Genomic DNA, 14239 nt, shown 5'->3' on the forward strand with positions numbered 1-14239 from the left:
CAGCAAATGTATTATTATGCTTCGGAACATTCATAGAACAAAAAAGGGTTAATTAAAATGGCAACTCTTTATTTACAATAGTTTACAATAGTTTCACAGAAACAGTTTGCACCACAATACAGACAACGCTTTCTCAGTATGGGAGTAGGACGACCCAGGATCGGAATAGACTAGCTATCTCACAATGAGCATTACCGTTAATTACAGTCGTATCTTTAAAACGCAGACAGAAATAAAAATATTTGTGCCTAAGATATTTTCATATTCTCTTTAAGACAAACATGTCCTGAGAGCTTTTTTGTGTGTGTGCATCTTGAAACATCTTCAAAACATAACCTTATTGATTGCTGTCACAAACAAGTTAACATTTTTAAATTAAAGGATGCAGGATAACTTTTTTAGACTGTTGGAAAATCTTGTGTTCCTTAACAAACCAAACATCAGTCGTTACTTGGTCAAGTCATCGATTCTGCATTGTAAAACCATTATCCTGAACTAACATCCAAGGCTCTGCATCTGAAATCTGTAACGCTACAGTATGGCTTTCATATACTCAGAAACGATGTGTAGCCTATAGAAACAGGCCCAACAGCAGTTGGCACAACAATAATATAGTTTTTTGGATCCAAAGAGGAGCAAGAAAAAGAAAAATGTCCTGAAACATTTTACATTTACCCAACTTCATATGGAAATGAATACTTCTATGAAAGTGAGGTGGTAAACTACTTAGATCTGCTCTGCTGATTTGCCCCTTCAGACCAAATAAACGAGTGTTCCCACATTTGCAGATATCCACTTTTCTATTTTGAAAAACCACTGAGGTCAGATGAGATGACATGCCTCGCCAACACACTCATTCAAATCAAAAACACTTGCATGCGTATTTTCACCTGGACTCTTAAAAAAAAAAAATCTCTTTTGCAACACTGCTACAGGTTTTTTTTTTTTAAGCCCTCTGTTAATATTCAAACAGGACGGCCTTTGAGTTTCCTTTCCAAAGTAAATTTGTCACGGAAAATATCACCATCGTCAAATGGGTAGCGATTGGAAACATAATTGAAGTTTTTTTGGGAGAGCTGGGTGTGGGTGATTCGAAAATTTGCTTAACAAACCCACTGCTCAATCCTGTCATGAAATGCTGCAGCATCATACTGACCAGAGACAACTAAAGGGCACTGGCACTGAAAACTTTCTCATCTAGTTCTTGTCAATGTTGATACACTTCAATCTTGTCAAGATTCTGTATAGTCGACTTGATTCAACGAACATGGCTGAGGGATGAAGAAGAAGGGAGCTTGCATTCAGATGAATGGGATTATAGCTTCATGTATTAAATAACATTAAAAAACAAGAACAAATGACAGATGAAGCAGATGCAAACACTAGTTTTATATCTTAATGTCTTTGTTCTACTGGATTATACCTCATCTTAATACTATAGCACCATCTTAAGCAATTGACACAAGGCTTTGAGTTCTTATTTTAAATGGTTAATTATGTAACATTAACAGAGGCATCCTAGAGAAGTCAAATCCAGTTTAATCCAAAAGACATGCATGTATCTGTGACAAAAAGTCAGAAAGACTTTATAAAAAAAAAAGAAAAAGTGAGGAAAAAGTGCAAACCATCTTTCCCACATATGACATATCCCAGCATGCACCGTGGTGGGTGGCAGTCGTGAGGGTATCCTCTTCGTTTGGAAGTTCAAATGTTTCCAGTGTTCATGAGACACCGTGTCTCAACAGTAGCAGTTTCCTGCTACGCCATCATCTACAGATATCTGTTCAGTGATTGCCTTACGCATATAGTCTGTAGTAAGCAGAAACAAACTGTAGTAAATCTAAAACAGCACTCGAACTGTTTTTAAATGGTATAAGGACTTAGCATAGGTCCAAAAGTGTCCATAGAAAATGCAGATTTGTGGCTGACCATTATGGACAGAGACTGAAGGGTGTGAGACCTGATTTTGAGAAAGTGTTAGTCCAACAAGACGAGGATTAACGGGAGCAAAGGGAGTCAAAGTTCGAGGTTTGGGATGGGGGTCAGTCTAACAGATGTTTGCGTGAGCCTACACGAGAGCGATCGGAGCGACGGGAATCCGGGGGCCCATGTATGTCTCTGCAGCTCTGGCACACGTATGTCTCTGGCACATGGCTCTTGCGGATCTTGGCACACGACAAGTGGATCCAGGTGTTGCACTTGTTACATTCGATCATGGCTCTGCCCGCAAAAGGCTTCATACAGAAACATGTCACCAGGTCCCACGAGTCGTCATCTAAGAAGGCAAGATACACGGTTACATTCAATGATCAGACAATGTAGATTTAGCATACGTAGCATTAAAATAATTTACCTGAGTCCACCATTATGTCTTCATCCTCTCCTGACCCATCTTCATCTCTAAAGACCACTTGTTTCCCCTGGCGGAACACGGTTCTACTTCCTGCAAAGCCCTCCACGTTCTGTACCTTCATCGCCCCTTCTTCAAGGTCTTCTTGACCATCCCCGTGTTGATGTTCCTCCTTGGGCTCCTCCTTGCAAGATGAAGGGCCGGGCAGGCACTGTGGGTGGAGGGGAATGCTGAGATCATCTTCAGGCTCTTCTTTGATTATTCGGCCACCAAAGGAAAGAGGAGACTGCACATCTGGTCCAGGTAGATGGATCTGCGGTGCTCTGCTTTCACCACCAGGCTGATGCTCACTTTCCTTTCTCCTCTTCTTTTTCTTTAGCTTGTCAGCTTTCCTGTGTTCATCAGGATGCATGTTGGTGATTGTGTGCTGTTGAGAAAGAATTAGAATTAGAATTAAAATTACAGCAAAACTCTAGTCTCATTTACGTGGATGCGCTAATAGTTTATAAAAGATAGTGATGCTGTATCAGCTTAGATTACATCTCTCTTGGTATGAGTGGACAGCACGGATCCTGGCTGTGGACGTTTCCGGTTCATGTCTTTTGGGATCTTTGTGGAACGCTGGGGACAGGAGGTTGGGGGTCCTGGGGTCCAGCCATCACTGTCAGCTGTGCTGCCTGTGCTGTTGGGGGGACTCGAGCTACTCCGCAGTGGAGAGTCCTATACAAAGAAATGAGAATGTCATGTCAGTGACAGCAAATTAGCATCAGAAGATAATAACTTGTGAATGACAGATTTAAAATGTGTATGACAAACATTTGTCTGTTCAACAATAATATGACCATGTTAGAGAAACTCAACTGCAGCATGGTGAATGAAACATCTTCAAAAGAAAGGAAATAAGTCAATATCTAAAAAAAAAATTCCTGTTGGGGGAAAAGGAACTCAATCTGTCCAGATTTAGCAGTGATAACAGGAACTACACTTAAAAAGCAACATGTCACACTTTTTTTCATTCCAAATGAACTCACACTGAAGGCAAGTTATTGTCAAACAATGTTTTGCTATTAACAGTCGTACAACAAAACAGATGAGGCTATCAAGGGTATGGATAACTTGAAAACTGTAAAGACAGTCTCCCTCTGATAGGGATAGGACAGAGCTTCAATGCTTTGAGCAGTGGAGCTGCATGTTTCTAAAAACACTATTTTGCTAAAACAAATTCTTTCAACCATGTTAAATGTACGTACACGTGTTATAAGCAGATATATGGATGTGAATGGATTAACAGTTTGATCGGGGCTACTTGCCATAGAACAGAGGGTTCAGTTAAGGAGGTGACAAACAGCACTGTACTGTCGGTTGAGGAGGCTCTAAATGACAGTCAGAAAAAAACCAGCAAACTTGACAACAGGGAGTGCAGCCAATATTAAACCAGTAACAGTCCGTGTAAATGGCAAGGGAAAAAAACGTTCTTTGTACAAAGCATGCAAAGCTATTATAAGCAAAATGCATAGACAAAGGAATCTGTTCAAGAAAAATCTTTGTGTGACTACCTTTCTTTCTGTACCCAAGGAGAATATTAAATAAGCACACAATCACGTCTCATATCCACACTGAGTAAACAACACTGAACAGAAAAAGAATGCGCTTTGCCTGTTAGAAACTAAGTCAAAGGTTTAAATGCATCTTTCTCAACCACATCTAACACTAACCCATATATTGGAAAAATTGCCAATCTTTTTTTATTTTTATCCACGATTTTTTCCCATTTTTAATCCCCCAGTGCTCCTACCTAAGTCATACACAGAGCACATTTACATAGCAATCTTAACTTTCTTATTCAATGTGATGATCAGAACCTTTTAAATCCATCAAGTCTATTTTCCTAATTTAAACAAACGATTGTTTTACCTCAAGAAGATGTCTTCATTAATTTTCTACATAGGTATTGATTCCTTAAAAAAAAAATTAAAAAAAAAGATTTTCCCTATGCAAAAGCCAAACATTTCTCTATTCAGCCAGGGATTTTCTTTTTACTCCATTACATGTGAAAGAATGTTTAAAATGAATAATGCAGCTGCCTGCAAGTGAGACACCAACATGTGTATGTTTTTGTTTGTTTGTTTGTTTTTCTGAAAGCGCGAGTGTGGGCAGAGAATGTCATCTCCACTTACCTCCTGCGGATAGGGGATGTAACCAGCATATGCCAAGACAAAAGTGCAAAACTTGTTAAAATCCTCGACGGTCCTCTTCCTCCTGTAGGGCGGACTGAAGCCCTGGAACAAGAGCATCAATCAAACCTGCACTACGGCCATCACATTAAAGCTGGCTCGGTGAGAATCAACGTAAAATGTCATACAAAATGTTAATCGACACAAGCAACAGTTTCATATTCACACAAACTCGTGGTTAAACCTTTTTTATTCGCACCAATGAGCCCAATCAGGGAGTTGGCCTCATAGTGGTCGACGACTAAAGTACCGAGCTAAAGCCAAGCTGCTGCTGTCAGTGTGGTTGAACTGTCTACATTAAGTCGCACAGTAATGATACATTATTAAACAGTGATAAGTGTTTTTTAAAAACATGTTTTTAATCGAATGTTATAAACTTGTTGTGACAACATGACACTCAAGGCTGATTTATGGTTCTGCGTTAAATCGACGCCGTAGGCTACGGCGTAAGTACGCGTAGATGTGCAACGTACGCCGTAGGCTCTGCGTCGGTGTAACGCGGAACCATAAATCATCCTTTAGCCGGTTAGCTCCGCCGTGGTGAAGGAGTGTGTCCCCCACCATCTAACTCACCCTCCTCTGGATAAAACCGCCTCAAAGTCTCAGCTTCAACACGGATATTCACAAACGCAAAAACAGGAGTCGGGTTTAAGCATTGTCCGTGTGATTTATCGTGTTTTCCGGCGTGTTTTGGGAGAATGGTTGTCAACACTAGCGTGCTAAGGCTACCCCCTGCACATTACTGACCAAACACCACATTAAAACACTCACCTCTGGCTGAAAGGCGGGGGGTGTGGACGGGTCTCTGTCCCCCATCCTGGCCGGGTAGTGGACCACCTGCCGGACTGGCTGGCTCAGCTCTCTGGGTCTCTGGGTCGATGCAGGGTCGATGCAGGACCGATACAGCTGCCAGCAACAGGCTCACTGTCCCATCCTTATCTCACAAGTTGAGACAAAGTTCCGAGGCGTGCCGGCTGAAGTGTACAGTGAGCAGATATTACTGCTCGTCCAGCCCGTCTGGGTGATTCACTTCTGTACTGACTTCAGCTCTTCAGCTCCGCGCTGCTGTCACTCGCCTGCTCGGTGTTCTTCTTCGTGTCCTCCCACATGTGATGACGCGGGGCGGGTGAGCGCTATGGAGCGCCCCCCCGTGGCGGCTACAGCAACTGTCACGCTGTTGCCTCCGGTGACCTCTCCTGGGTCTGCCTCGCTCAGACAGCTGGCCTCGGTTACACCATGGGTTACACATACATTACCCTGAATATGATCCAACTGTGTAAGGGAAATGAAGGAATGTTTTGCTCAATAATAATAATACTACCACTACCACTACTACTATTAATACTACTACTACTACTACTACTATTACTACTACTACTACTACTACTATTACTACTATTACTACTACTACTACTACTATTACTACTATTACTACTACTACTACTACTACTATTACTACTATTACTACTACTACTACTACTATTACTACTATTACTACTACTACTACTACTATTACTACTACTACTACTACTACTACTACTACTACTACTACTACTACTACTAATACTACTACTACTACTACTACTACTACTACTACTACTACTACTATAACTACTACTACTAATACTACTATGACTACTAATACTACCACTACTACTACTACTACTACTACTACTACTACTACTATTACTACTATTACTACTACTACTACTACTATTACTACTACTACTACTACTACTACTACTACTACTACTACTACTACTACTACTACTAATACTACTACTACTACTACTACTACTACTACTACTACTACTACTACTATAACTACTACTACTAATACTACTATGACTACTAATACTACCACTACTACTACTACTACTACTACTACTACTACTACTACTACTACTACTACTACTACTACTACTACTACTACTATAACTACTACTACTAATACTACTATGACTACTAATACTACCACTACTACTACTACTACTACTACTACTACTACTACTACTACTACTACTACTACTACTACTACTACTATAACTACTACTACTAATACTACTATGACTACTAATACTACCACTACTACTACTACTACTACTACTACTACTACTACTACTACTACTATTACTACTACTACTACTACTATTACTACTACTACTACTACTACTACTACTACTACTACTATTACTACTACTACTACTATAACTACTAATACTACTACTACTACTACTACTACTACTACTACTACTACCACTACTACTATAACTACTACTACTACTATAACTACTACTACTAATACTACTATAACTACTAATACTACCACTACCACTACTACTATTAATACTGCTACTATAACTACTACTACCACTACTACTACTACTACTATAACTACTACTACTACTACTACTATAACTACTACTATTACTATAACTACTACTACCACTACTACTACTACTATAACTACTACTACTACTATAACTACTAATACTACTACTACTACTACTCCTATTTATTTGTGCAGGCTTTTGCCTAATTGTCTTGGGGCTGTTATGATTGTCAATGTGTTGTCTTGGCCTTTTAAACTGTGTTTTGTTTTTGTTGTAACTGTGAAGCGCTCCGTGACCATGGTCTGTGTACAAATAAAGCTTACTTACTTACTTACTTACTTACTTACTTACTTACTTACTTACTTACTTACTTACTTACTTACTTACTTACTTACTTACTTACTTACTTACTTACTACTACTACTATAACTACTACTACTACCACTACCACTACTACTATAACTACTACTACTTAGTAGTAGTAGTTATAGTAGTAGTAACAACTACTATAACTACTATTACTACCACTACCACTACTACTATTAATACTACTACTATAACTACTACTAATACTACTACTTCCAATACTACTACTACTACTTTAACTAATACTATAACTACTACTACTTTAGATTAGATTAGGTTAGATTGTCCTTTATTCCTCCCTCAGTGGGGAAATGTGCTTTGTGCAGCAGCAGTACACACAACACACACATGCAGCGAAAGGGTAAAAAAAGTAAAAAATATATCATTACAAAATATAAACAGTATATACATTGGAATGAAAATAAAAGTAATGCAGTACGAGAAAGAAAGAGAAACAGTGCAAAAAAAAAGCAAGTAGGATGTTTATGAGGTAGACAGATATTGCACATGTTACTACAATGATCAGCCTGGTTGTGCAGTCTGATGGCAGCGGGGAGGAAGGACCTGCGATGCCTCTCAGTGACGCATCACAGGTGATGAAGCCGGTCGTGCTGGAGCTCTCCAGGGCTCTGACAGTCTCATGAAGGGGGTGGGAGTACTACTACTACGACTACTACTACTATTACTACTGTAACCGGGTCATTTTATGACTGAGTGCTGAAACAACAGTGGTGTCCGTGAACACAGCAGTTCCTGTGGTGCATCTGGCAGCCGTAATTGCCAGATGCATAAAAGGTGTGAGTGCTGAGTATCTTTGTCTCTCTCATCTGGTGGTGGAGAAGGCGTCTGGAGGAGCAGTTGGTCTCTTTGTTGCGGTTTGTGTTCTCAATAGTGCTCATTTTAGGCAGATTCTGGCAGGGTTACAGATTAGTGTATTTTGATAAATAGCCCTTCTCCTAAGGGATTTAAAAAAAATCTAGATCACATATTGCATACAATCACTAAGACCTGAGTTGATAGTTAATGTGGATTGTTTTTCTTTGTTAACCGGTTTTGTTTGGTTTGTCACTAACCTTGGTTTGTTGTGTTTTTGGTTAGTTTGCTTTCATTCATTTACTGTTAATTATGTTAATTAGGTCTAGTATATCAAGCTTTCTGAATCTGGGTGTTTTTAATTAATTTATATGAAATTAAAGTACTTGCTTTTATTATTGAATGTCAAAATAAACTTTGTTAGTATCTTTACCACTATTCTTGTTTCTGTTCCTTCAGTTGCCATCCTTACCTGCTTTCTATTTTTTAGGGAACCCTTTTCTTTTTTTTGTTTAGTTTCTGGTAGCGGTGATCTTTGTCCATCGTAATTATTTAACAGGGCTAGCTCTATTGTTTTTTAGTTATTGGTTAATAAATATGTTCTGTTTAAATTGTGTGTCTTATTTGATCCTCCCTAAAGATAAACTTGCGAAGAAAAATTAACAGCAAAAACACTGAAAATGAATTTCTTTCTGATTAAAAACGTGGACCTGTACAACTTAAGGTGCTTATGTTGGTGCTTGCATTGGATCAATGACTCAGAGGCAACTTTCACATGAAATGGTATCCGAATACAGTAATTATTCATATTAAATAAGGAAAGTTGTACTTAAAATGTATAATAATTTAGTAACAAACTTATTAACACTTAATACTTGATATCTAAATGGTTGCCAGGAGAACTATTTCATGTAACAGTGTTAAAATTTTCAATTTTTTCAGGGCCATAAAATAACAACTCTGCATATGACAAGACAGATTTATCAACATCCAGCTGATCCTTTCATATGTGCTTAGAAATATTTCTATTGCAGTTTTAGAGTCATATGAGTAATGAACATTGACACAATTGTTTTGTAGATTTAGCTAATTAGGTCAGTGCTTCCAATAAATAAAGTATGGTTTACTTGCGGTTTGACTTTGTTCTCAGATAGCAAAAGATGTTGAATCAATGTTCTATTATTGTTGCAGTACAAAGCGACAGGCCCGGACTTGAAACTGCGCTGCCTGCATGAGGACTACAGCCTCCAATGGTGCCCGCTGAACCCACTGAGCTATCCAGGGACCCTTCTTCCACATTTTTTAAAACTATTTTAGCTATTCTGGTATTAACGTGTTCAGCTCATTCCAGAATAGCAGGGAATTCGTTTTTGTCCTTCAAGTCTTTGAACTTTTAAGATATTCAGGGATTTCCAAAACTGGAGGCCCATTGAAATATACAGTAATGGGGAAATCTTCAAATCCTTGAAAAACTTTTACCTCTTTCAGACCTACAGATCTACTTCAACATACTTTTAGCTAGAGACACCATTCAAACTTTAAACTATTCACAAGACTTTAAACTTTTACCATTTGATACAGATTTTTAAAATGTTCTGTAGTTTTTGAAACATTAACTTTTAAATGTTATCAACAATTCAGTGTTTTTATTGGATTTGAATGGTAGAATCTTCAGACATCCTTGAGAAACTTTGCTGTGCACCACCACAAATACAACCAGAACCACCCCAGACACAACCAGAACCATCTGAACACAATGAGAATCATCCTGAACACAACCAGAATCACCGCAAACAGAACCAGAACCACCTCAGACACAAGCAGTTCCACATTTTTTGAGTTACAGTATTTTAACCATTTTGGTATCAAAATGTTCAGCTCATTCAGAAATAGGAGAGAATGACTTTTGGTCCTTCAAATCCTTGAACTTTTTCAAAATATTCAAGGATTTCAAAACTGGAGGCCCATTTAAATATAATGGGGAAATCCCTGAAAAACTTGCACATCTTTCAGACCTTACTACTTTAACATACTTTCAGCTAGAGATACCTTATTTTGTTACTAACATAATATAATCAGTGGGGTAATCATTTGGCGTTGCTTATGCAGTGTGGGCGTGGTACAGATTTTAGGCAAGTAGATGCAATGGGGGAGCCAGGCAGTTTTCAAAGGGGTGGCCACGGTGGGGTCACCGCTGGCCACGACCCAAATCTGCCACTGAGATGTACACAGTATAAGTGCTTTTTTTTTTGCCATGATGTGATGAGCCAATTTATAATCCCATGAGTATACTCGCTTCATAATCTTTTCAAGTGAGCTTTAAATTCAGTAGTGTGGTCCAAATCAATTGGACCACACTTTATCCTTTGAAGTCAAAGACATGAGCAGCCTGTTCCTGCCTCCTTTCTGCTTGTACAGTACGTGCTGGTTGCATTGATTGGATTCATTGGTATGATTTGGAGGTTTAGGTTTAGAGATATAGGTGACAATTTGTGAATAGGCTACTAACATTCATAGTTGGATTTCATTTAATGTAGAAAATGATCCACCTTTATTTTACATTGTAATTACTATTTTATGAATAAGTTTGATAAAGGTTTGTCTAACACAGTTGTCCTTTACAATTTCACAAAAGCTCTATATTCACACTTGCAAATGAAAATAAAATGCTCATTCATTTCATGGCTTTATAAATTGCTCCCCGCCCACCCCCCAATATTCTTTAAAGTAATACAATTCTTTTAAAACAATGTCAAAAAACCTTGAAAAAAATATATTTTAATTTCTCCTCACCTGTGGAACAAACTTCCTGAAGACCTGAAGTCTGTTCAAACCGTCAGCTCCTTTAAATCAGGATTAAAAACATTACTGTTTACTGAAGCGTACTCTGAAATTAAATACTTACCTGCTGTACTCTACTGCCCTTACTTTTAAACAACTTGTGCTTTTTATTATTTTACCTCTTTTCTTATCATTTTATTTGTTATTTACTGTTTAATTGTGTCTTGCTGCTTTTAATGTTGATGTAAAGCACTTTGAATGACCTTGTGGTGAATTGTGCTCTACAAATAAACTTGCCTTGCCTTGCCTAATTTTTGTTAAATATCTTTACCTTACACTTCATAAATCAAGTGCTTTGTTATCATTGTTTATTGTGATGCTTGAGTTACGTACACCCCATTTATACTTTGTAAACAATATGTGTTAAATATGTAAATGCTAGTTTTTATAACGCATTTATGCTTAGTTAGACAGGTCTGTTAGTTCACATGACAATATATACAGTGGAGATTAAATTCAGAATTCCATTAAATACTGGAGTCTGGTGGGGGGCCTCCTGCTCGCTTCCCTGACGCCCCGGTCTGACCTCACCCCTCATTGCAATATATAAATAACCAATTCTAACTCTAATAATTTTTCATGGCATTATCATGATATATTGTTTCATGTGTATTATTATATTAAGTTATGAAATCTCATGGGATGTTAAACTATAATATTATTATATTGTAATATATTATAGTATGGTGATATCATTTTGTTATATGTTATAATATTATAAGAATTATGATGTTATATTAGGATATTACTATATTATTACGCTATATTTATATTATATCGTGCTACACCACTCTATATGATAATTATTTATTTGTTTACTTATTTATTCTCGAATTAATATTCTTAATTTATGTATCTACTACTTTCATCATCTTATTTACACGCACACACACACACACACACGCACACGCACACGCACACACACACTCACACACACACACACACACACACACACACACACACACACACACACACACACACACACACACACACACACACACACACACACACTCACACCTAGATACATGTCATTGTTTTCATTGTATGTTAATAAATAAATAAATAAATAAATAAAAAAAATTAAAAAAAAGAATTACATTAAATAATAAAGTAACTGACCAGGTTTCATTTAATAAATATAAATACTACTACTAGCAGTAAAATATCAGCATACATAGAACTCTGGTTACTTGATTAACTCGGTGCTGATTAATGCCTGAGGTCTGCTCTCGCGAGATCTCTCTCCAGGAAGTGAGTCCGCTTATTTACTACTAAGTTCCGCTTATTTTTGTGTTTTTTAAGCGTAACGCCCAGGCCCCCAGTCTCGCGCTCAGCAGGCACGCCGATTTTTTCCAGTGGCCAGCCGCGGTACTGCAACAAAAAATCCCATGGGGCCCAGAAAGCTTTTTTCCCATAGACCGCAATAGTAAAAGAGAAGCCTCTAAAACTGTTCACAGGACACCTCCAGCTGTAATCACCACCAATTACTAATCTTTGTATTCTATATTTTTAAGTCATGGACTTTATATCCGTCAAAAATGTTTTATAACGGCCAGAAAAGTCAAAGAAAAGTCTCTTTCTGGGCGTGACGTCACGGCTGTGCCGTGCACTCGCAAAGCGCGGTCGTGTGTGTCTCGGGAACGAGGATGGCTGAAACTAAGCCGTTCGGCGGAATAATCACTCAGAAACACATTGCATTGCCAATTTGCACCAAACAGAAATGTTTAATAGCAAGAATAATAATGGTTTGTCATTCTTGTACTTAAACATTTCCGTTGTAGCCAACGGTGTATGGTTTGTGAAAATAAGATATCAGGCAGGAATAACACAAGTCTAAGACCCTGTCCACACGTAGCCGGGTATTTTTAAAAACGAATATTTCCCCCCCTCCGTTTATAAAAACATTTGCATCCACACATAACCGAAGATCTGCGTTTTCGACCACATTCATAAGCATTCTAATGATCCTGTAGATCATCTGCGGCTCCGCGGAGGCGCAGGTGTGGGTGTTTCCACTGAGATCCTCCTGCACACACACACCTAACGCACTTCAAATATGTATTCTTCTGTTGCTCTTTCATTTGGAGGCAGCGCCCTGCACGGGACTAAATGAGGGTCAATATTAACAAAATGAGCTTGTGGCGTGAGATCCCCACCTCACAATAAAACTGACCTCCATCAGGTTTGAGCAAACGTGCAGGGAGAGAGATGTGTCGTAGTTGTTGCGACGGTGCCGTGGAGTTTTAGATGTCATGTGTTTAACATCATCTTAACCCTTAATCCTCAGCTTATTTTATGACAGTGCTCCCGGGGAAGCTGCACCTCCGCAGCTCCGCGGGCACTGCGAAGCCGGGCAGTGCCCGCAGGGCAGTGGGCAGTGGGCAGTCCGCGGCTCCGCGGCTCCTACGCCGTAGGGTGCGCGGAGCCGCGGAGCCTACGGCGTAGCCTCTGTGTAACGCAGTAAATTAACCACATTTAAACATAATATTTGACATATTTAAACATAATACTTGACAAAACTTGTAATACAAAAAATATTTGTCTTAATGTAAGTAATAAACTTGGGAAGTTTCATGGTGATACCTGCTATTTACATTTTTACCCTATTTTAGCCTATTAACCTGGGGTGTCTCATCTTAAATAAAAATGACTCGTTTTATCTTTAATTAAAAAAAAACACACAAATGAACCATGTAGTCTATAACCATGACTTTGAGAACAGCATCGGTTGATTTGCCCTATAAATCCCTAATTTCATTGTGTACATCTATCATTACCGGTCTGAAGGACTCATGAGCGCGCAGCGCTTGTCCAGAGCGCGCAGCGCTCGTTCACATTGCCCCGGGGCATGATGGGAGGCCCCAGAGCATCATGGGAGGTGACTCAACTGCGCATGCTCTATGGGCCCGTGTACCAGGAAGTAAACCAGGAAGTCAGAAATTTTTTCGGCGGATGCGCTGGGTGAGCAAACTCCATTGAAATGAATGGGCGGCCATTTTCGATCCGGTATCCAGTTATATAATACATCCATGGTAACGCCCAGGCCCCCAGTCTCGCGCTCAGCAGGCACGCCGATTTTTTCCAGTGGCCAGCCGCGGTACTGCAACAAAAAATCCCATGGGGCCCAGAAAGCTTTTTTCCCATAGACCGCAATAGTAAAAGAGAAGCCTCTAAAACTGTTCACAGGAAACCTCCAGCTGTAATCACCACCAATTACTAATCTTTGTATTCTATATTTTTAAGTCATGGACTTTATATCCGTCAAAAATGTTTTATAACGGCCAGAAAAGTCAAAGAAAAGT

General features: G+C 38.9%; 1 protein-coding gene across 2 annotated transcripts; it reads right to left on the reverse strand.

Annotated features, from left to right (window-relative positions):
• Window positions 1-63: 63 nt before the first annotated feature.
• phf13 (PHD finger protein 13) lies at window positions 64-5674 on the reverse strand. Of its 2 annotated transcripts, none has more exons than XM_061727715.1 (5): window positions 5356-5674; window positions 4528-4629; window positions 2891-3070; window positions 2354-2777; window positions 64-2275 (listed from the first exon to the last, which is right to left on the reverse strand). In XM_061727715.1, the coding sequence occupies exons 1-5, from the start codon at window positions 5398-5400 to the stop codon at window positions 2043-2045; spliced, it is 984 nt and encodes a 327-aa protein (XP_061583699.1). In that variant the 5' UTR covers window positions 5401-5674; the 3' UTR covers window positions 64-2042. The 2 variants fall into 2 exon arrangements, with proteins under 2 accessions (XP_061583699.1, XP_061583701.1); XM_061727717.1 differs by lacking the exon at window positions 5356-5674 and adding an exon at window positions 3661-3723.
• Window positions 5675-14239: the final 8565 nt, after the last annotated feature.

The sequence above is a fragment of the Cololabis saira genome, chromosome 8, assembly GCF_033807715.1.
Source record: "Cololabis saira isolate AMF1-May2022 chromosome 8, fColSai1.1, whole genome shotgun sequence".
In the NCBI taxonomy this organism is placed as follows: domain Eukaryota; kingdom Metazoa; phylum Chordata; class Actinopteri; order Beloniformes; family Belonidae; genus Cololabis; species Cololabis saira.